Source organism: Coturnix japonica, unplaced genomic scaffold (genome assembly GCF_054131305.1).
Source record: "Coturnix japonica strain WE unplaced genomic scaffold, WE-NBRP24 Scf055, whole genome shotgun sequence".
NCBI classification, from domain to species: Eukaryota; Metazoa; Chordata; class Aves; order Galliformes; family Phasianidae; genus Coturnix; species Coturnix japonica.
The window spans coordinates 528,607-553,020 of record NW_028188958.1 but is presented as its reverse complement, the minus strand read 5'-3'; the positions used below and the strand labels follow the sequence as shown (position 1 = coordinate 553,020).

The following is a 24,414-nucleotide window of genomic DNA, read 5'->3' as shown; positions in this document are numbered from 1 at the left end:
TGGTGTGCGCAGTGGCCCCACTTGTCACCATGGGTGTCACACTGTGGGTGTCACACTGGGTGTCACACTGTGGGTGTCCCACCACAGCTCACAAAGGGCTCCCAGTTGTGCAGCCCCCTCCCCAGTGCTCAGGTTTGGCTGTTTCCTATTTCAGGTGACCTGGAATTCCATGAGAAGGGACCCAACCAGACCAAGTGCTGGCCCTGAGGAAGGACTCCCTTGCAGTGAGTGGGGAGGAGGGGTGTGCGCTACTGCTTGGTGCTGCTGCAGTGATCCCTGCCCACTGTGTGGGACCCCCAGGCCCTCCCAGCCCAACCAGCAATGGGTCCACGGTTCCGTAACCCCTCAGCACCCAGTGGGGGTCTCCAGCTGGACCCGCGGAGCCACAGACTGTTGTCAAACCAGAAATGAAGCCCTTGAGGCAGGGATGGCACAGTTTGCAGATCCTGTTCTGCTTTAAGGTCTGATGCTGCACAGCACAGCACGGCACAGCACTGTACTGCATGACACAGCCCTGCACTGCACAGCACAGCACGGCACAGCACTGCACTGCATGGCACAGCCCTGCACTGCACAGCACAGCATGGCACAGCACTGTACTGCATGGCACAGCCCTGCACTGCACAGCACAGCATGGCACAGCACTGTACTGCATGGCACAGCCCTGCATTGCACAGCACAGCACGGCACAGCACTGCACTGCACAGCACAGCACGGCACAGCACTGTACTGCATGGCACAGCCCTGCACTGCACAGCAAAGCATTGCACAGTACAGCATTGCACAGCATTGCACAGTACATCAGTGCACAGCACTGCATGATGCTGCACTGCACAGCACTGCACAGCATTGCACAGCACTGCACGGCACAGCAAAGCATTGAACAGCACAGCATTGCACAGCACTGCACAGCCCTGCACAGCACAGCACTGCATGACGCTGCACTGCACAGCACTGCACTGCAAAGCACTGCAGAGCACTGCAATGAACAGCACAGCGCAGCGCAGCACAGCACAACACTGCATTGCACAGCACTGCACTGCACTGCACTGCATGACGCTGCACTGCACTGCGCAGCACAGCACTGCACATCACTGTGCAAAGCTGCACTGCACAACAATGCACAACACTGCACAGCACAGCCCTGCACAGCACTGCACTGGACAGCACAACACTGCATTGCACAGCACAACACTGCACAGCACTGCATGATGCTGCACTGCACTGCACTGCACAGCACAGCACAGCACAGCCCTGCACTGCACAGCACTGCACAGCACAGCAAAGCATTGCACAGCACAGCCCTGCACTGCACAGCCCTGCACTGCACAGTATTGCACAGCACTGCATGATGCTGCACTGCACAGCACAGCACAGCACTGCACAGCATTGCACAGCACTGCACTGCACTGCATGATGCTGCACAGCACAGCACTGCACAGCCCTGCACAGCACAGCATTGCACAGCACTGCACTGCACTGCACTCATCTCCCTGGGCACAGCACCGCATTGTCAGCATGGTTTGAAGCCATCCGTTCTCCCCCCCTTTTCCTTCCTGAGCTCATCTCTGTTTGTTTCCCCCCATTCCCACACGCTGCGTTACCTCCATCCTTCTACAACTCGCAGCCCCACCCCACGTGGGCTGCAGCAGCAGCTGCTCTCACACAAACACAAACACAAACAGGAGCCGTGGATGCGCTGCAGCCCCGTGCGTAACATGGAGCACGTTTTGCACGCGGCCTTTGCCAGGTTCTCTCACTCCCTGCCTGGGATCACGCCGCTCTCTGCTGTGTCTCTGTGCAGAACTGACTCCTGTCTGCTCCCTGCGTGCATTAAAGGCGCAGTCAGCTCTGGCACCACCGCTGCATCCAAAGGGTTACGTGGGATGAGCACCTGGTGCAGCCCCACCGGCCAACAGGGGAACCCAGCAGTGCACAGCATGGAACAGAAAACAGAAAACACCTCCCCATCCATTGAGCCACCATCTCCTGTCCATGGTGCCACCACCATCTGACCATGGTGCCATCTCCCCATCCATTGTGGCACCACCTCCTGTCCATGGAGCCACCATCTCCTGTCCATCATGCCTCCACCCCCTGTCCATGATGCCACCATCTCCTGTCCATGATGCCACCTCCCCATCCATGGTGCCACCATCTCCTTCTCCTATCCATGATGCCACCACCCCAACCATGGTGCCACCATGTCCTGTTCATAGCGCCACCATGTACTATCCATGATGCCACCACCTCATCCATGGTGTCACCACCTCCTGTCCATGGAGCCACCACCATGTCCTGTCCATGGAGCCACCATATTCTGTCCATAGTGCCACCTCCCCATCCATGGTGCCACCACTCCTCCTCTGTGGTACCAGCACTCCTTGCCCATTGTGCCACCACCTCTAGTCACTAAGTCCCACCTCTCCCTGCCCACCCTGACACTGTTCCTTGTCCACAGTGCCACCATGTGCCACCATGTGCCACCATGTGCCACCACCCCTCCTCCACATGCCACCACCCCCTGCCCACTCCTTCCCCCACCCCCTGCCCCCAGTTTCCCCTCCCTCCCTGTTCTACACTCTCCCACTCGCCCTTTGCTGTGAGTCCCGGCAGCCCCGATGCCCTCAGGGTGGAACTCCCAACACAGTCCCATTTTCAGCCCCTGACGGGGAGGGCTGAACCCCCTGTGGGTCTGGGACCCCCTGGGACCCCCGCGTTTCTCACCTACAGATTTGGTCCTTGGGATCCCTTTGCGCAGCGACACGTGGGGTTTCTCCGCTCCCGCCAGGACCCCCGCGTGGGCCGCCATGCCCTGCCGCTCAAAGAGGGACTGCAAGCGAAAAGGGAGGCGTTGCCATCCTGTACGTGGATGAGAAGCAGCCCCACGGAGGCGGCCTGGCCCTCCACACACCCCAAACCCGTCCCTCACATTGCCAGGCAATGCATCGCCTGCATTGCGGCTGGGCTGTGGTCTCCCACCCCCACTCAACCCCACAGTGCACCCCTGGGAAGGCGGCCCTGCCTCATTCCTGCCTCCTCCGACCCCATTCTGACCCCCTCCATCCCCCCCACCCTTCCATCCCCCCCGTCGCAGCCCCCACCCTCACACTGATCTCGGCCGGGGTGATGCGGCGGCTCGTCGGGCGCTGTTTCACCGTGGCCGCCCTCGAATCCGCCTCCACGATGTCGGCCCTCAGTGCGGGTTCGGCGGCCGCCAGGATCTCGTCCAGTTTCTCTGCAACCCCAAAGAGACGCGCGGCTGTTAGCGGGAGCCCCCCACACCCCTCACCCCGATCCGATCCGATCCGATCCGAGCCGATCCGAGCCGAGCTGAGCCCACCCCCCCGTGGCAGGGCCCGGAGTGGGGAAGCCGATCTCGGCCGCCCCCCCCCCCACAGCTCTGTGGGCTCAGGACCCCCACGCACGGGGTGGGGTTGGCAGCATCCGCTGTGATATTCAGAACCGGCGGTGGTGCGCTTTTTGATATTCAGACCCGGTGACGGTGGCTGTTCCGAATGAGACCGAATCCCCCAAACCGGGCCGACGGCTGCAGTGGGCACAGCCTGGAGCCCCCACCGAGCCCAGGACCCAGTGGGTCCGCGTGGGCTTTTACAGGGGACAGGGGCTGCCTCCTCCCCGCCCCCATCCCCAGCGCTGCTCCCCGGCACCAGGGCAGCCACGCACAGCGGCACCGCGGGCCCTGAGCTCAGCACCGTGGGCCGATGTCCCCTCAGTGCCGTTGGGGGGTTTCGCTGAGCCGTGGGGAGGGTCCACACCCACCGCAGCCGCAGCCAAAGCACCACATCCCCACTGCGCTGTGGTACGGCCCCGAGAACGGCCGGGACGGCGGCAGCGCTCTGCCCGGTTCCATCCGCATCGCTCGTCTGGATCTGCTCTCTGCCCCTCAATGGCACCGGGGGGTCCCTCAGGTGACCCCTCCCATCTCCGGGCTGCGGGGATGGGAGAAAGGACCACACCGGGGCACCGCGAGGATGGGGATGGCACAGCCATGATGGCATGGCCATGACAGCATGGCCTTATAACGGAACAGCCATAACGACACAGCCATGACGGCACAGCCATGACGGCACAGCCATGACGGCATGGCCTTATAACGGCACAGCCATAATGGCACAGCCATGACGGCACAGACATAACGGCACAGACATAACAGCACAGCCATGACGGCACAGCCATGACGGCACAGCCCTGCCGGCCTCCTGCCACGGTCCCGGAGCAGGAGCCATCGGCAGAGCCCCCAGCTGAGTGCTGCTCCTGCGGAGCGGGTCAGGGAGGTGCCCGCTGTCTCTACCAATGATTCCCCTGAGCTGCCCTGGATCCAGCAGAGTCCTGGGCAACAACTCAGCTCCAAAGAGCAGCCCAGGGCAGAGGGCTGTCCCCATCCCTGGGGGCGTTCAGTCCTTGGGATGTGGCACCCGGGGACGTGGGGGGTGGGCAGGGGTCCGAATAGTGACCCCAGAGCTCTTTTCCAGCCTCAATGACCGTGATTCTCCCCTGGGGACGCAGCTTGGCCGGCACAGCGGTGCTGGGAGCTCTCACGCTCCTCACCCTATGGCCCATGGCAGCTCCCAGCCCCGCAGGGAACCTCTCATCTCCGCACCACCCCTCGTGTGGTGCGTCCATACACCGACCCGCACTGCGTCCGGCTCCCCCCGGCACCGCCAGCTCCGCCTGTTTGCCGGGCTCCTCTCCCCAAAGCTCCTCGCCCCGACCTTGCTCTGCCTCCTCCCCATCAGCCCCCCCGGGCGGTCCCCACGGCTGGGGCTGGGGGGAGCCCCGGGATGTGCAGTTTCACTCACCCCCTTTTCTTCTCCGCATGGAGGCTTGGAATCAAGAAACAAAACAACACGTGAATGGCATGCACAGTTCTGCTCCCGTCCCGGCTCTGCCTGCTCCATCCTGACCTCGGCTGAAACCCATCGCTGTGAGGAGCCGGTAACTCGTCCCCTCCCTCCAGCCCCCCACTCCAGCAGCTCCTCTGGACCCCCGTGGGCACGGGCACGGGCAGCACAAAGGGATGGATCAATTGGGGCACGTAGGGCAAACTGCGGGGTGGGCTGCGGGGAAAAAGAGGCAGCACCCATCCCCACAACCCCTCTGTCCGAACACAGAGGGGTCCCCAGGTCCTCCTCCCCCCAGCCCAGCTCCGAGCCACCCTGAACGGCAGAAGGAGGCAAAGGGAGCAGGGAATGGCAGCGCGGCCGCACGGCCGGATCTTGGGGGGCACAAAGGCGATGCCAACACCGCAGGGGGACCCCGGGTTAGGGGATCAGCCGGGGCTCAGCCTGGCACAGCGCACACGGCACCCGGTGCCACGGAGCAGGTGAAGCGCTGCAGATCCTGCACTGCCCAAAACCCCCCCATAGTGGTGGGGAACTGCCCCGCAAGGAGGAACCGGGGGGACTCGGTTTGCGCCGAGGGAACAGCGGAGAATGCGCCGTTCTGAGCCCCCCCCACCTGACGGCTGCAGCCGAGCGCAGCGCTGCGGGGATGGGGACGAAGGGAGAGGCGAAAACAAAGCACGGAGTGAATCGCTGCAGACCCTCCTCATCGCAGGGGGGGCTGCAGGGGTCTCCCCACGGGCAGGGCCGCGTGCAGCCCCTGTGTTCAATACGGCCACACACGGAGACCTCAATGCAAAGAGCAGAACTGGGACCACGTCCCTCTCTGTGCCCAACCCACGAGTATTTGGGGTGTCCTGGACCCAAGGAGGGGACCCTCCGTCACCCCTCAGCCCCTGAGCCAGTATCACACCCCGTAGCGCCCCACGGCACGGGGACAGGGAGAGATGGGGGGTGCAAAGGGGGAGATGTGGGGATGGGGGGCTGAGCTTTGGGGGGGGGGGTCACCAACGTGAAGGAGAGCGAAGGGTTTTGTCACGGGGTGCGCGGATGTGGGGATGGAGGGAGGGGGCGGAGAGAGCACAGAGATGGAGCTGCGAGCTGCGGTGCCAAAGCAGCTGGAGCCGTGGGCAGGACGCTTCGTGGCAGCAAACGTGTGAGTGTGCGTGTGTGAGTGAGTGTGTGTGTGTGTGTAAGGGGAGGCGGCAGGGGGGGGCCCTGGCACAGAGCAGCGAGCTGCCCCATCCCTGGAAGCGCCCAAGGCCACGGGTGGGCCCTGGGCATCCCCAGCTGGTGGGGGGCACCCAGCCCACGGCAGAGGTAGGGCTGGGGGGGGTCCCTTCCAACCCGACCATTACGTGGTTCTGTGGTCTGTGGGGTCTCCACCAGCCCCAACCCGGCATCGCACATGGGTCTGAGCCCACAGGGACCCCCCGCTCCACCCCACTGGGCAGGGATGGCTCCCCGTGACCTCAACACCCCCATCCCCCCCCCATTACAAGGGACAGGCGCCCCCCGCCCGGCCCCGCTGCTCACCCAGCTCCTCCAGCTCAGCCGTCATGGATTTGGACCGCAGTGTCAGCGTGGTGCTGGGCGCTCTCTTGGGCGGCGGCGGAGCTGAAAGGAAGAGAGACGGCATTTTGCACTTCTTGTCCAGGAACTTACGCGGCGCCGCCAGGTGCAGGTGCCACTTCTTCTCCACCGCCTGGATCTCCTCGTACTCGCGGGACGAGGAGTCGCACTGCTGCAGGATCTTATTGAGGCTGCGCGTGGAGGCGAACTTCTTCATGGTGTTGGTGCGGGGTGGGGGCCGCACGCTGCTCACGCTGCCCGGCTCACATCCCCGCTCTGCCCCACGCCGGGCGATGGGAACCTCGGCCCTCGGCTCACGGCTTCGGCAGCGGCGGCCGCTCCGCGCTCGCCATGTACGGGGGGTTGGGGGGGTTGGGGGGGAGCAGAAGATGCGAGTCCGGACGCAGCTCAGTCCTTCATCCCCATCTCCCGGCTCAGTCCATCGTGCCCCGGCGCAGCCCCCCGCCGCTCGCAGCACCCACCCTCCGCTCCGGGTTCCGCCGCCCTAACGCAGCTCCGGGGGGGGGCGGCTCCTGGCGGGGCACGGGGCTGGAGCTGGGGGTCCCCGGTCCGGGCCGGGCTCCCTGGGGCTCTCCATGCCCCGACCCGCGGCGCGGGGACGCGTGGTGAGGATGCTCCGCTCCGCCCGGCGCCTCCTCCTCGCTCGAGCGGTGACAATACCGGATTCGGTCCCGGATTCAACGCTCAGGCATTGCCATGGCAACCGGAGCTCCGGGCTCGTGCTGCCGCCGCATCACAGACCCCAACCGGGGCGGATTCGGGGGGGAAAACGCAGCCCCAATTCGGGATCCGCGTCTCCGGCACCAACGGGAGCAGGGACCAGCAGAACCACGGCCGGAGGGCAGCGTGGGGCTCGGGCTCGGCTATGGGGCACGGGCTCGGCTATGGGGCTGCGAGCATCAGAGCACCATCAGCGCGGTGCCCCCCGCATGGGCTCGAAGCCCCCCCCCATCACTCAGGGCTCCCCCTTCGTGCAGCGATGATGCGGCTGCAGCGCTCAGGGTCTACCTCCCCCCGACTCCCCGAGTGACCCCCAGCCGCCCAGGCACAGCACTGAGAGCGGGGGTGGGCAGGGAGAGCCCCCCCTGTGCTCCCAGGTGTGTCCCAGCCCCCCCCAGCAGTGCACACGATGTGCCCCTGCTGCACCCCCCGGCTGTGTCCCCAAACAGCCGCCCCCCACCCAAGGGCTTCTCCGTCCCGGGAGGGCATCGCGTCCCTCTGTTCCCCGGATCCCTTCTGGGTAAGGGTCTCATCTCTGCTCTCAGTGTGGGGGGCCGATGGCTCTGACACCCCCATGAGCACAACAAGGGGCACTTCTGTGCCCCAACAGCCCCATAAACCCAAACCAGGGGCAGTTCTGTGTCTCAACACCCCCATAAAACCACAACAGAGGCAGTTCTGTGCTTCAAAACCCCCATAAATCCAAACCAGGGGCAGTTCTGCGCCCCAACACCCCCGTAGACCCAAACCAGGGGCAGTTCTGTGCCTCAATGGCCCCATAGACCCAAACCAGGGGCAGTTCTGTGCTTCAATGGCCCCATAAAACCAAACCAGGGGCAGTTCTGTGCCCCAGCACCCCCATAAGCCCAAACCAGGGGCAGTTCTGTGCTTCAAAACCACCACAAACCCAAACCAGGGGCAGTTCTGTGCCCCAACACCCCCATAAACCCAAACCAGGGGCAGTTCTGTGCTTCAAAACCACCACAAACCCAAACCAGGGGCAGTTCTGTGCTTCAACACCCCCATAAAACCAAACCAGGGGCAGTTCTGTGCCTCAACACCCCCATAAAACCAAACCAGGGGCAGTTCTGTGCTCCAACACCCCATAAACCCAAACCAGGGGCAGTTCTGTGCTACAAAACCCCCATAAAACCAAACCGGGGGCAGTTCTGTGCCCCAATGACTCCATAAAATCAAACCAGGGGCAGTTCTGTGCCTCAACACCCCCATAAAACCAAACCAGGGGCAGTTCTGTGCCCCAACACCCTCATAAACCCAAACCAGGGGCAGTTCTGTGCTTCAACACCCTCATAAAACCAAACCAGGGGCAGTTCTGTGCTTCAAAACCCCCATAAAACCAAACCGGGGGCAGTTCTGTGCCTCAATGGCCCCATAAACCCAAACCAGGGGCAGTTCTGTGCCCCAGCACCCCCATAGACCCAAACCAGGGGCAGTTCTGTGCCCCAACACCCCCATAAACCCAAAACAGGAGCAGTTCTGTGCCCCAACACCCCCATAAAACCAAACCAGGGGCAGTTCTGTGCCCCAACGGCTCCATAAAATCAAACCAGGGGCAGTTCTGTGCCTCAACACCCCCATAAAACCAAACCAGGGGCAGTTCTGTGCCCCAACACCCTCATAAACCCAAACCAGGGGCAGTTCTGTGCTTCAACACCCTCATAAAACCAAACCAGGGGCAGTTCTGTGCTTCAAAACCCCCATAAAACCAAACCGGGGGCAGTTCTGTGCCTCAATGGCCCCATAAACCCAAACCAGGGGCAGTTCTGTGCCCCAGCACCCCCATAGACCCAAACCAGGGGCAGTTCTGTGCCCCAACACCCCCATAAACCCAAACCAGGGGCAGTTCTGTGCCCCAAAAGCCCCATAAACCCAAACCAAGGGCAGTTCTGTGCTTCAAAACCACCATAAACCCAAACCAGGGGCAGTTCTGTGCTTCAAAACCACCATAAATCCAAACCAGGGGCAGTTCTGCGCCCCAACAGCCCCATAAAACCAAACCAGGGGCAGTTCTGTGCCCCAACACCCCCATAAAACCAAACCAGGGGCAGTTCTGTGCTTCAAAACCCCCATAAACCCAAACCAGGGGCAGTTCTGTGCCCCAACACCCCCATAAAACCAAACCAGGGGCAGTTCTGTGCCTCAACACGCCCATAAAACCAAACCAGGGGCAGTTCTGTGCTTCAAAACCCCCATAAACCCAAACCAGGAGCAGTTCTGTGCTTCAACACCCCCGTAGACCCAAACCAGGAGCAGTTCTGTGCCTCAATGGCCCCATAAACCCAAACCAGGGGCAGTTCTGTGCCCCAGCACCCCCATAAGCGCAAACCAGGGGCAGTTCTGTACCTCAACAGCCCTATAAAATCAAACCAGGGGCAGTTCTGTACCTCAACACCCCCATAAACCCAAACCAGGGGCAGTTCTGTGCTTCAAAACCACCATAAACCCAAACCAGGGGCAGTTCTGTGCTTCAAAACCACCATAAACCCAAACCAGGGGCAGTTCTGTGCCCCAACAGCCCCATAAAACCAAACCAGGGGCAGTTCTGTGCCCCAACGGCCCCATAAACCCAAACCAGGGGCAGTTCTGTTCCTCAGCACCCCCATAAACCCAAACCAGAGGCAGTTCTGTGCCCCAACACCCCCATAAACCCAAACCAGGGGCAGTTCTGTGCCCCAACAGCCCCATAAACCCAAACCAGGGGCAGTTCTGTGCCTCAACAGCCCCGTAAGCCCAAACCAGGGGCAGTTCTGTGCCACACAGGTTTGCCTGCCCACAAGAGTGTGATACACACAGCTCTGTAACACAGCCCCCCCCTGCCCCCATCACCCCAACACCCCCCAGCCGTGGCACTGCCCCCCTGCCCTCTGCCCCACACACCTACCCTTCTTCCGAACGACCTCTTCTGACTCAGGCTTGCGGCTGACGGAGACGACCTTCATCACCAGGTGGTTCCCCCCCTGGCGGATCAGTGACACCACCTGCTTGTGCCCCACCTTCACCACGTTGACGCCGTTCACCTGGGCACAAAGAGAATCGCAGCCATGGGGCAGCGCCGCCCGTGCTCATGGGGCGGCAGCTCTGCTCCTCCCAGCACGGCCTGGCCCTTGGCTTTTGCCCTAAGTTGGTCTTGAAACTTGACACACACACTTGACCATCTCTGCTGGGCTGTCCCAGCAGTTCCCAGTCTGCCTGTAACTGGGGAGCCCCGCACTGCACTCAGTGCTGCTGCTGTGCCCTCCCTCCCTGCTGGCCGCGCTCTGGGATGCCATTGGCCTTCTGGGCCTGCAGGGCACACAGCTGGCTCACGGTCCATCATTGGTCAACTGCTGGTCAACCAGTTGTCAACCACTGGTCAACTACCAGTCAGTCATTGGTCAACCACTGTTCAATCACTGGTCAACCACTGGTCAAACGTTGGTCTACTGTTCAACCATTGGTCAAACGTTGGTCAACCATTGGTCTACTGCTGTTCAACCACTGGTCAACCATTGGTCAACTGTTGGTCTACTGCTGTTCAACCACTGGTCAACCATTGGTCAACCGTTGGTCAACCACTGGTCTACTGCTGTTCAACTACTGCTCAACCATTGGTCAACCGCTGGTCAACCATTGGTCTACTGCTGTTCAACCACTGGTCAACTATTGGTCAACCGTTGGTCAACCATTGGTCTACTGCTGTTCAACCACCGGTCAACCATTGGTCAACCGTTGGTCAACTGTTTGTCAACCATCGGTCAACCCTTGGTTGACCATCCTTTGGCTCTTCATGAACCACCGACCGCCAGGTCTCTCTCCTCGGAGCTCCCTCCCAGCACATCAGCCCCCACCCTGTACAGCTCCATGTGCTGTTCCTCTCCAGGTGCAGGACCCCACAGCTGCCCGTGTTGAGCTCTGATGCCCCACAACATTCAAGAGAGCCCTGAGCAGCAGCGGGTCCAGGCCCAGCCCTGCAGAGGCCACCACAAGAGGCGGCTGGTGCTGAGCTCCAATGGCAGCTGCCCACCAGGGCCTCCCATTCAGCATCACGCGCTCATTTTGCACACTGCGGGCTTTGTAGTAAACAAAGCCTCACACAAATCTATTACACCTAAATGGAGATCTTTATCAAACAAATCCGATGCCTCCAAGAATGAAATCGCATCTGCTTTATGAGATTTTATGCTGTTCATTACACTCCACTCTTTCATTTTCCATCAGCTGCCTTCACTACCAGCGTGCCGCTGTCGGAGCCGCTCTCTGCCCCTCCCCAGCCCTGCCAGCCCCCGGCGTCCCTCAGCATAATACAGTGCAAAAACACCCAAACTGAACAATCGCCACCTGGGAGATGCTGACAGCTTCTCTTCCTAATGGTGTGGAAAATGTTTCATCATCTGCATGTGATCCGTGCACATCGCCCTGCTCCGTTCCAAATAAAGAACACAAATGCTGGCAGAACACGCCCGTGCCGTTTCAGTTTTAATCATCCCAACACGTCCGTCCTGCAGGGCAGCTGCTCACGTTTTATAGGTTACTCTGACACGGAGGGGCAGCAGTGGGGCGTTCTGACCCCACACTGAGAGGTGGGACCTCAGTTACAGCACAGCCTGAGCACGCGTCCCCAGGAGAGCTGGGGCACATCTGGGGGGGACCTGCAGGTCCCGCTCCTCCTGGGGCTCTGTTGGCTGCAGGGCTTCTGCTGGTCGCTGAAGGGCCAGATGGGAAACGTGTTTTTTCAGCTGTTTGTATCAGGGATGAGGAAAACATGAAGCTGGGAGGAAGAGTCCATGTGCTGGAGGGCAGGAAGGCCCTGCAGTGGGGTCCAGACAGGCTGCATTGATGGGTTGAGGCCAATGGGATGAAGTTAAACTAAGTGTTGGGTCCTCCACCTGGGTCCCATCACCCCTGGGGGTGTTCTGGAACCAGGGAGATTTGGTGCCTGGGGACAAGGTGGGATGGGTTGGAGTTGGAGTGGGGATCTTAGAAGTATCACAGAGTCTCAGCATGGCGTGGGTTGCAAAGGACCCCAATGCTCATCCCGTTCCAACCCCCTGCTGTGTGCAGGGTCGCCAACCAGCAGCCCAGGCTGCCCAGAGCCACATCCAGCCTGGCCTTGAATGCCTCCATTCAAGGTGATGTTGTAGTGATTGACCCCATGGAGTTGACCCCATCGGGTTTGGTTGGCTGGTGGCTCATCCCATAGGGTTGACCCCATAAAGTTGGTTTGGTCGTGGTGGACCCCGGAGTCATTTCCAAGCTTCATGGTTCTTTGAAGCTGTGATTCTATCCATAAATGTACCCCTGTGGCCAGGCAAACCCCCGTGTTTCAAACAGACCCAAGGATGGAGCGCTCCTAGGAAGCCTCCAAGACAAACTCAGAGTGCAGCACACAGCTTCACTCTGCCAATGGCTCCTCCTTGGCTCCATGAAGCACCTGCCCTTAAGAAGGGTGGAAAGGATGGCCCAGGGAACTCCCAACCTGCAGCAGCTCCTCTGTGCTGGGGAAGAGCACAGGGCAGAGGCTCCTGGACGCAGTGAGGGTGTTTCCATCTTGGAGATCTTTACAAAACCAAAAGATTCTGTGATTCTATGGCTCTGTATATGGACCAATTCAGGGGGAGGGGCTGTATATGTGGATAAACCCGACAGAGAACTGAACGGTGAGCAGAAAGAACTCCATCACAGCGATGGGTCTGAAGTGCTTTCAGCCCATCTGTGCCCTCCTGCCGACTTGGGACACCCAGAGCCATCATGGGGAGCAGATCAGAGACTGGTGAAGGGAACCACATCTGTAGCAGTGTATCAGTGCTGTGCTGTCACTTATGCTGCTGCAGCACATCATAAATCAGTGCTGCAGCACTGCTAAATCAAACCCCTGTGCCATGGGCCTCATCTCTGCAGAGCTGTGGGAACACAAGAAAACAGCGCCCGGCTTCCCTGAGAGCTGCTCCCTGCTGCACACGCTGGGCTGGATCCCAACGATCCCCAACCAACCTGGGTGCAGCACCTCTGGATGCTCTATGGCACCTGAGACAAATTCTTCCTCGTGGAGCTGCCACTCGTGTGGTGCTCAGTGCACCCTCAGGGGTCCCAGCATGGTGCAGGCACTGAGCGGACAGCCAGATGTCCACAGCTGAAGTCAGACTGGGAAGAAGGTAACAGAGAAGTGCAGCAGATTTGAGGTTCTGCAGAGCAGTGCTCAACCTGTGCCCTCCCTGGGGCAGGGAAGAGGGGAGGAGCACCTCCCTTGCCTGCTGGCCACATGGTGTGCACAGAACCCCAGGGTCTCACCGGCCTTCATGGCCACCTGGGCACACTGATGGATAATGGCCGACCATTGGTCAACCATTGGCCAACCACTAGTCAATTGTTGGTCCACCATCGGCCAACCACTGGTCTACCATTGGTCAACCATTGGCCAACCACTGGTCAACCATTGGCCAACCATTGGCCAACCACTGGTCAACTGTTGGCCAACCATTGGCCAATCACTGGTCAACCGTTGGTCAACCATTGGCCAACCACTGGTTGACTGTTGGTCAACCATTGGCCAACCACTGTTCAACCGTTGGTCAACCATTGGCCAACTACTGGTCAACTGCTGGTCAACCATTGGTCAACCACTGGTCAATTGTTGGCCAACCATTGGCCACCAGAACCCTCCTCCTCCTCAGGTCCCTTCACCAGGTCCTGCTCCTCAGAGCCCCTTCCCAGCAGCTCAGCCCCCACCTGCACTGATGCCAGTGGCTGCTCCTCCCCAGGCACAGGACCCCACATTGCCCCTGCCCTCTCAGCCCTCTCAGCCCTCTCAGCCCGCCCTGCTCTCGCTGAACTTCATCCCCTTGTCAAGGATGGCGTTGTTTAATGCTGAGCGCTACCCAAAGCCACGTTGGACTGCAGACGGATGACACAAATGCTATCCAGGCAGCTTCAGCAAGCGTGCTGTGGTCCATGCTGGGCACTTCATTATCCACATGGCACGCAGCAGCGAGGAGCAGCTCAGGGAAATGCACATATGAGCAGGGAACTGTGAAGGCCGAGTTCTGACTCACTCATTCCCTGGTCCATTCCTCCATTATGTGGTATCTGTGCCTTCTCAGCACAGCAGGGAGGGAGAGCTCTGCCCTGACAACAGCTCACCTGCACAGAGCAGACCCCTGGCATTAAGAAGTGTTAATGAGAGATGTGAGCTCTGAGGCCTGGAATAATTTTCCTCTCCTGCAGAGCTGTGGAAACCAAGCAGGAGGAAAGCGGTGCAACAACCAGAAAGACAGAGGGGGAAGTCCTGACACTGCCCATCCCCAGAGCTGAACGAGGCTGTGGATGGGGCTCTGGGCAGCCTGAGCTGGGGGGCACCCAGCCCATGGCAGGGGTGGGCTTGGGGGGCTGCGGGTTCCCTTCTGACCCAACCCATGGGATTCCATGATTTATAAAGTCCCTTCTAACCCAACCACTCTGGGATGCTGGGATGGTTCTGTGATGTACAACAAACCTTCAGAGGGCTGGAGCAGCTCTGCTGTGAGGAAAGGTTTGGGGGAGCTGGGCTTGTTTGGCTTGGAGAAGGCCGCAGGGATACCTCATTGTGGCCTTGAAGGGAGCAAATAAACAGGGGGGGAATGGCTGTGAGGGTGAGGCAGTGATAGGACAAGGGGGAATTGTGCTACAATTCTCCAGGTCCTGTCACTCCTTGGAAGAACCTGAGCTCCACAATGACCTTTCCACCTCTCCCAGGCAACCTCACACTCACAGCATAGCAAAAACTGGTGTAGAAATGCTTCAAAATGGGATTTCACTGTAATTTACCACTACGGTTACCCAGGGGAATGTCCGTGCCCATCCTGAGCCCTGCAGTGAGCTCCTTCACTCTGCATGGGGTGGTGGAAACTCCCTGTGGGAGGGGGCGCAGGTGGGACAGGATGGGCTGTACGTCCCTCCAACTCAACACAACCCAATACAACACAGCACAACCCAACCCAACACAACCCTACCCAACCCAACCCAACCCAACCCAACACAACCCAACACAACACAGCCCAACACAGCACAACACAACCCAACCCAACACAACACAACACAACACAACACAGCACAACCCAACCCAACCCAACCCAACACAACCCAACCCAACCCAACACAACACAGCACAACCCAATACAACCCAACCCAGAACAACCCAATACAGCACAACACAACACAACACAGCACAACCCAATACAACCCAACCCAGCACAACCCAAAACAGCACAACGCAATACAGCACAACACAACCCAATACAACCCAACACAGCACAACACAACCCAACACAACCCAACCCAGCACAACACAACCCAATACAGCACAACACAGCACAACACAATACAGCACAACACAACCCAACACAGCACAACACAAACCAATACAACCTAACACAACCCAACACAACACAACACAGCACAACCGAAAACAGCACAACGCAATACAGCACAACACAACACAACCCAATACAACCCAACACAGCACAGCACAACCCAACCCAGCACAACACAACCCAACCCAGCACAACACAACCCAATACAACCCAACCCAACCCAACCCAACACAACACAACACAATACAACCCAACACAACCCAACCCAGCACAACACAACCCAATACAGCACAACACAACACAGCACAACCCAACACAGCACAACACAGCACAACACAACCCAATACAACCCAACACAGCACAACACAAACCAACCCAACCCAACACAACCCAACACAGCACAACCCAACACAGCACAATCCAACCCAACCCAACCCAACCCAACCCAACAAAACCCAACCCAACACAGCACAACTCAACACAACACAGCATAATACAACCCAATACAACCCAACCCAACCCAACCCACCCCAACCCAGCCATGGTTCTGAGCAGAGTGCCCCCAGCAGAGCCCTCAGATGCTGAGATGGACGGACTCCTTCAGCCCCACAGAGCCCTTTTCAGCTCCTGAATCCCTTTTGGGGCCCCTCCCTGCATTCTGCTCAGCAGCTTCAGGTTCACCCTGTGGTATGAATTCCTGATCTGCACAAAGCACTGCTTTAGTCATCTTCTAAAGCTGCAGCTCTCCCTGCAGGTTCACAGGACACTCAAAGCTTATCCCCTGCATACACAATTCAGACATCTCCACCACGTCCCACGCAATCAGCTGATGTTAAGACAATTATCTGGGAGAAGCCCGTATCTCCTGCTGCATTACATTCCCCAGACTCAGCCCATAGTGGAGGGTGGTGACGCACTGAACATGTTGCCCAAGGAGGCTGTGGGTGCCCCATCCCTGCAGGCATTCAAGGCCAGGCTGGATGTGGCTCTGGGCAGCCTGGGCTGCTGGTTGCTGACCCTGCACACAGCAGGGGGTTGGATGGGATGAGCATTGGGGTCCTTTGCAGCCCAGGCCGTGCTGCAGTTCTGTGATTTGCAGAAGATGTAAAAGTAGCCCTGGCTTTAAGCAGTGAAGTCAAGGGAAGGCACTGAGCTGCACTGCTCTGCACTGACTGACTGCACTGCCCAGCCCTTCGCACAGTCTGTGCTGTGCTCCAGCCGTGTGCTTCCACGACCTCCCCATGCGCTGATCCTCAGCTCCGTGCTCTCCTGGTTCCTTCCTGCAGAGGAGCAGAGCAGCCCTCCCCAGCCCCGGAGATCCCACGGGCTGCAGGCAGCTCAGCGCTGCTTTCTGCTCCCCAGCCTGTTAATTTGAGTGCCTTTATTTTTAGCAAATACTATCTCACTTTCTCCTTGGTTACAGCTGGGAAACTTTCTGTTCCAAGCGCATCATATGGATGGATACATCCTTCTGATTTGTTCCAAACTCAGAACAGAACATTGCTGCCTTTTCTTGCTTCTTTTTTTATTTTTTTTTGCACCAGAATACACAATTCCACCATTTACATTTAGAAATGCATCCCTACCAGACGACTCCCTTTTGCTTCTACTGCGCTAAAATGCCTTCCCAGCTTCACATACCGGCCCCTGATATTTCCTTCGGCTTCCCTTCCCTTTGCCTCCCACACACCTCGGCTCCAATTAACTGCGTTTCCTGCTCCCCTCCTCGCTGACCTTTCTGGTATTTAACAGCTCCTCCATTAACGCACCGCAGTGGGGTGAATTCTTGCCCAGCCATTTTCTTCCCCTGCTTTTCGGGCTGCTTTTAGCACCGTGTCCTCAAACAACCCCCCGATCCTCTTGGTTACATAAAGCTGATATTCCCAAGTACCCGAATGGTGGCGGTGGAGGAGCGGTGCCCTCCCACCCTCGGGCTGCTCTCTGTGCCATGAGCTCCATGCACACACAGCACTGATCCTGGCCAGCAGAGCTCCTCCCACATCTGCACATCTCTATTGAGCCACGAGTCACAGATTCATAGAATGACAGAACCACAAGGTTGGAAAGGACCTACGAGATCATCTAATCCAACCGTCCTCCCTTCACCATACCTACACAAACCACTAACCCATCTCTCCTAGCTCCCTATCCAGACGCCTCTTGAACACTGCCAGGGATGGTGACTCCACCACCTCAGCCCCAGCCCGCACTGATGCTGTGGCTGCTCCCCCCCAGATTCAGGATCCCATCAGCTCCTCCCTGCCCCACTCTCAGCCCGTCCTGCTCTCTAGTTGTCAGTGCAGCCCCGTGGGGTGTCATCCTCCCCTCCCAGCTCTGTGCCACCCCAAACTCTCTGTGGCTGCACTCAGTCCTTCATCCGTGTCACTGATGGAGATGACAAACGAGAGCGGACCTGGCACCACCCTGGGAAGCGCCGCTCGCTGCAGCCCCCCCCGGACCCTGCACCACTATCACAGCCCTGTGAGCTCTGCCCACCATCAGCTCCCAGCCCCTCACTGCCCTCTCACCCATCCCTGCATGGATGCTGAGGCTGATGGCACCCAATGCTGCAGTCCCAGCACTGCACCCCCAGCCAGTGACAGCACCGCAGACGGCTCCATGTTGGTGCAGGGTGACTTCCCCTTGGTGACCCCACGCTGACTGCTCCTCATCACCTTCTTCTCTCCCAGCTGTTTGGTGATGGCACCAGGATGAGCTGCTCCATCTCTGGGGATGGAGATGAGGCTGACAGGCCCGGAGGTGCCCGGATCCTCACTGCCCTTTTTGGAGATGGGGCTGGCTCCGGCTCCTCTCCATCCTTTGGGGCCCTCTCCCATTCTCCAGGAGCTCCCCAGGATGAGAGCAGCTCAGCCATCACCTCTGCAGCTCCCTCAGCACTCCTGGTTTGTCCTGCTGGGGCCCATGGTGTGCACTGATTTTGCCTGGACCATCCCCAGCACCATCCTCCTTCCCTTTCCCATCCCTCCTTGACCCACTATTTCCAAGGGGCAAAAATAAAACCAACCCCCTGTGGGTGATGGTGATTCCTCCAGGAAAATCCTGGAGCAGCTCGAGGGTGACTGCTTTGGGGCTGGGGATGATGGGGACGCAGTGAGTTCCAGCACTGATCTCAGCTCAGAAGAAGAGATGAAACCCACCAAGGAGGGCAGCCCCAGGCTGTGCTGCCAGACACGACCCTCCTGGGCACCATCCTGGGGGACCACCAGAAAAACCATAACTATGAGAGGGAGAAGAGCTGTGTGAGCTCAGCTACTGGCCTGGAGGGGAGGGATCTGAGAGGGGAGCACCGGAGAACAGGGAATAGAATCAGAGCAGGGGAAGGTGGCAGGGAGGGGGAGCTCAGGGCTGATGGCTGCAGTGGAGTGGGGCAGCACTGAGGGTGGGTGCAGAGCTGGGACTGAGGGTGGGACGGCTGTGGGTTATATGGGAAACTGATGGGAAGTGGTTCCTGGGGAGCAGCACGAGGGAAAGCAGCGCTGGGTTAGAAGCAAATAGGCTGAGATCTCAGAACAGCCCATCCTGCTATGGAGGAAGATGGGCTGTTTTTGCAGAAGAATCAACGTGGTGCCAAACTTTGAAATGAAGTGAAATACATGGAGCACACAGGCAGGAATGAGGAGCAGTGAGAGGATCCAAAACAATCCAGGCACTGCTGGAGCCCACAGGAGCAGCACAGGGAGGTCAGAGTGCAGCTGGAGCTGAGGCCGGGTAAGGACAGCAATGGGTTCCAAAAGAAGCTCGGGGAGAAGCTGTGTCCACTGGTGAAGATTAACCACGGATCACAGAATCACTCCAGTTGGAAAACAGCTCTGAGACCCCCAGTCCAACCCCAGCCCATCCCACTGCCCACGTCCCCCAGTGCCCCATCCCTGTGCCCACCCAACACCCCCAGGGATGGGGGCTCCCCCCTGCCCTGGGCAGCTGTGCAGTGCTGACCGCTCTTTGGAGCACAGCTTGGTCCCCATCTCCACCCTGACCCTCCCATTGGAAAGGCTGGTTTGGTGTCAGGACTCTCTGCTCACAAGGACTGGCAGTGATGGCATATCCCACTGTGCTGGTAACACCCAGAGGCCTCAGAGAGAAACCCCCAACAGCACTGAGAACAAAGACAGAGCAGCTCCATGTTCAGCATTGCTCCCCACAGGGCTGCACCAGGAGCCTGCAGTGCTGGGGTGCAGGGACAGGGGCTGCAGGATGGTCCTGGAAAGTCTGCCCTGTCATCCCCAAACAGGAGGGGATGAGGGGGTCAGTGCAGCCAGCACCGCTCAGGGCTGGTGTGTGACACCCTGAGCATAATGTGAGACACCCCGAGCACAATGTGTGACACTGAGCTCACAATGTGGCAGCCTGAGCACAGTATGCTGCACCTTCAGTACAACAAGTGACACCCTGAGCTCACTTTGTGGCAGCCTGAGCATAGTACGACATCCTGAGCTCACTATGTGACACCCTGAGCTCACTATGTGACACACTGAGCCCAATATGTGGCACCCTGAGCTCACTATGTGGCACCCTGAGCACAATACATGACACCCTGAGCTCACTATGTAACAGCCTGAGCTCACAATGTGGCAGCCTGAGCACAGTATGCTGCACCTTCAGTACAACAAGTGACACCCTGAGCTCACCTTGTGGCACCCTGAGCTCACTATGTGACAGCCTGAGCTCACTATGTGGCAGCCTGAGCATAGTATGACAGCCTGAGCTCAATATGTGACACCTGAGCTCACTATGTGGCACCCTGAGCTCACTATGTAACAGCCTGAGCTCACTATGTAACAGACTGAGCTCACTATGTGGCAGCCTGAGCACAGTATGCTGCACCTTCAATACAACAAGTGACACCCTGAGCTCACTATGTGGCAGCCTGAGCATAGTATGACACCCTGAGCTCACTATGTGGCACCCTGAGCTCACTATGTGGCACCCTGAGCTCACTATGTAACAGCCTGAGCTCACAATGTGGCAGCCTGAGCACAGTATGCTGCACCTTCAATACAACAAGTGACACCCTGAGCTCACTATGTGGCAGCCTGAGCATAGTATGACACCCTGAGCTCACTATGTGACACCCTGAGCTCACTATGTGGCAGCCTGAGCATAGTATGACACCCTGAGCTCACTATGTGGCACCCTGAGCTCACTATGTAACAGCCTGAGCTCACAATGTGGCAGCCTGAGCACAGTATGCTGCACCTTCAATACAACAAGTGACACCCTGAGCTCACTTTGTGGCACCCTGAGCTCACTATGTGACAACTGACCTCACTATGTGGCAGCCTGAGCTCACTATGTGGCACCCTAAGCACAATATGTGACACCCTGAGCACAGTATTGACCCCCTGAGCTCACTATGTGGCACCCTGAGCACAATACATGACACCCTGAGCTCACTATGTAACAGCCTGAGCATAGTATGACACCCTGAGCTCACTATGTAACAGCCTGAGCATAGTATGACACCCTGAGCTCACTATGTGGCACCCTGAGCTCACTATGTGATAACTGAGCTCACTATGTGGCACCCTGAGCTCACTATGTGACAGCCATAGCACAGTATGCTACACCTTGAGTACAACAAGTGACAGCCTGAGCTCACTATGTGACAGCCTGAGCACAATATGTGGCACCCTGAGCTCACTATCTCAAACAGAATCACAGAAACACAGAATTGTAGGGGTTGGAAGGGACCTCTAGAGATCATCGAGTCCAACCCCCCTGCCAAAGTACCTGAGCATAGTATGACGGAGAGGAGAGGAGAGGAGAGGAGAGGAGAGGAGAGGAGAGGAGAGGAGAGGAGAGGAGAGGAGAGGAGAGGAGAGGAGAGGAGAGGAGAGGAGAGGAGAGGAGAGGAGAGGAGAGGAGAGGAGAGGAGAGGAGAGGAGAGGAGAGGAGAGGAGAGGAGAGGAGAGGAGAGGAGAGGAGAGGAGAGGAGAGGAGGGTCAGCAGGAGGGGCACTGCAGGGCAGGCAGAGCTGTCGATGTGGCAGCAGGTTGCTGCTGGATAACACGATTCAAGGCCAATTGCCATAATCATAAGGGAGCGGAGGAGTGATGACAGACAGAGGAGCTCTGATGACTCCATCAGCGCGACCAGAGCAATAAACTTGGTCATTGGACAGCAGGGGGATCCCCGGCCCTGCGGGTGCACAGGGCTGTAGGGCTGTAGGGCTGTAGGGCTGCAGGGCTGTAGGGCTGCAGGGCTGCAGGGCTGTAGGGCTGCAGGGCTGTAGGGCTGTAGGGCTGCAGGGCTGTAGGGCTGCAGGGCTGTAGGGCTGTAGGGCTGTAGGGCTGTAGGGCTGCAGGGCTGTAGGGCTGTAGGGCTGTAGGGCTGCAGGGCTGCAGGGCTGCAGGGCTGTAGGGCTGTAGGGCTGCAGGGCTGTAGGGCTGTAGGGCTGTAGGGCTGCCATTAGTGGGGGTTGTGGGCTGGGCTGTGGATCTCAGAGCTGTTTTCTAACTGGATTCTGTGCTCCTGTGATCAGAGCTGCCCCAGCCCCAGCAACCCCAGCACTCACACGGGGCACCATCAGCAAACATCACCAGCCCAGGAAGCACCTCTCAGCACTCCCCACCTCTATTTCTTTATTGGAATTCACCAGCTCCGACGTGAGACGTGAGAGCACCTTACGTGTGTCTGCCTAACACGAAGCTCCAGCACCACAAACCTCACAGCCACGAGCCTGGAGATGAACGGCAGACAGACGTGGAGCCCCAAACTTACAGCGCCTGTGCAGCTTCAGTCTGAATGCAGCACGTCTGGAACCCAAGTGCTGGGGTGGGATGATGAAGGAGCATCTGGGAGAAGCACTCACAGCAAGATCCCCCTGAGCTGGGAGATCTGCATTGAACAGCACGGCCCAGCACTGCCCAGCACTGCCCAGTACAGCCCAGCACTGCCCAATACGGCCCAATATGGCCCAATAGGGCCCAGTACAGCTCAGCACTGCCCAACACGGCCCAGTATGGCCCAGCACAGCCCAGCACAGCCCAATACGGCCCAATACGGCCCAGTACAGCCCAGCACTGCCCAGTACGGCCCAATATGGCCCAGTACAGCCCAGCACAGCCCAGCACTGCCCAGCACTGCCCAGCACAGCCCAGCACAGCCCAACACGGCCCAATATGGCCCAGTACAGCCCAGCACAGCCCAGCACAGCCCAACACGGCCCAGTATGGCCCAGTACAGCCCAGCACTGCCCAGCACTGCCCAGCACAGCCCAGCACTGCCCAACACGGCCCAACACGGCCCAGCACTGCCCAGTACAGCCCAGCACTGCCCAGCACAGCCCAGCACAGCCCAGCACAGCCCAGTACAGCCCAGCACAGCCCAGTACAGCCCAGCACTGCCCAGCACAGCCCAGCACAGCCCAGCATGGCCCAGTACAGCCCAATATGGCCCAGTACAGCCCAGCACAGCCCAGAACTGCCCAGCACTGCCCAGCACAGCCCAGCACTGCCCAACACGGCCCAATACGGCCCAATATGGCCCAGTACAGCCCAGCACAGCCCAGCACTGCCCAGCACAGCCCAGCACAGCCCAATACAGCCCAGTACAGCCCAGCACTGCCCAGCACAGCCCAGCACAGCCCAATACGGCCCAGTACAGCCCAGCACAGCCCAGCACTGCCCAGCACAGCCCAATACGGCCCAATATGGCCCAGCACAGTCCAGCACTGCCCAGCACAGCCCAGCACAGCCCAATACGGCCCAATATGGCCCAGCACAGCCCAGCACAGCCCAGCACTGCCCAACACGGCCCAATATGGCCCAGCACAGCCCAGCACTGCCCAGCACAGCCCAGCACAGCCCAATATGGCCCAGTACAGCCCAGCACAGCCCAGCACTGCCCAGCACAGCCCAATACGGCCCAATATGGCCCAGCACAGCCCAGCACAGCCCAACACGGCCCAATATGGCCCAGCACAGCCCAGCACAGCCCAGCACTGCCCAGGCAGCCCAGCACTGCCCAGTACGTTCCAGTAGCCATGGAAAGGGGCATCCCTCAGTGGGAGCCCCAGGAGGGCTCAGCAAACCCCCCCCCAGCAGCAGGAGCAGCTCTGCAGCTGGTACAGCTGGAGAGCCAAAAAATGGTTGGGTTGGGAGGGTCCTTAAAGATGCCAGAAGCACAGAGTGGTTGGGTTGGGTTGGGTTGGAGGGATGTGATGGATTAGAGAATCCCAGACTGGTTGGGTTGAAGGGACCCCCCGCCCCACTCCTGCCATGGGCTGGGTGCCCCCCCAGCTCAGCTGCCCGGGGTCCCATCCACAGCCTCGGGGACCTGCAGGGATGGGGCACCCACAGCTCTGGGTGCCTGTGGGCGAAGGATTTCTTCCTTCCTCATCCCACATCCCCACACTGCACTGATGCACTGTATTGCATTACTGGTTCAAAGTCTTGGGATATTTGCATGGGAAAACCCCAGGAAGCAAAACCCCAAACCACGCTGCTCCCATCCCCGACCACGTTCATCTGCTCTGTACAATCTGCTCCGTCCCCACTGCGGGGCTCGAGGATCCACGGAGCTCCAGAACCGCAGGGATGGGAAGGCAACTCCCCCTGCAGCTCCCCCTGCAGCTCCCCCTGCAGCAGCTCCGGGCTCCATTTGCAGTGACGATGCAGACACAGCGATGTGAGACCCCTTCCTCCCCCGTTGCTCCGTATCAGCCCCATCTCGGGCTCCATCTCGGCCCATCCCCGCTGGACCCGTTTGGCGCAGATTCTGAACCTCATTTTCCTTCTCACACCCCGCCGTAATTTCTCCCTCACTTCCCTCCTGTAGCAATGAAACTCCCCGCTCACATTAACGAATTCACGTTACCGCTCTCCTCCCCATCGCTCCTTCCATCTGCCCCCTGCCGCGCTCGAGGGGTG

General features: G+C 59.1%; 1 protein-coding gene across 14 annotated transcripts in view; it reads right to left on the bottom strand.

Annotated features, from left to right (window-relative positions):
• SHANK3 (SH3 and multiple ankyrin repeat domains 3) overlaps positions 1–24,414 on the bottom strand; it is a 284,023-nt gene that overhangs the window by 31,022 nt on the left and 228,587 nt on the right. For 11 of the 14 annotated variants that reach the window (XR_014941032.1, XM_085533171.1, XM_085533169.1 and 8 more), the window contains 5 exons: positions 10,081–10,216; positions 6,402–6,482; positions 4,824–4,847; positions 3,111–3,238; positions 2,728–2,833 (listed from right to left, as the gene is read on the bottom strand). Coding sequence is in view for 13 of the 14 variants with exons in the window: in XM_085533171.1 (XP_085389297.1) it covers positions 2,728–2,833; positions 3,111–3,238; positions 4,824–4,847; positions 6,402–6,482; positions 10,081–10,216 (475 nt within the window). In the remaining variant the exon portion in view is untranslated. The remainder of the gene's footprint in view (positions 1–2,727; positions 2,834–3,110; positions 3,239–4,823; positions 4,848–6,401; positions 6,483–10,080; positions 10,217–24,414) is intronic. The other 3 variants (XM_085533166.1, XM_085533173.1, XM_085533176.1) reach the window with 1 other exon arrangement.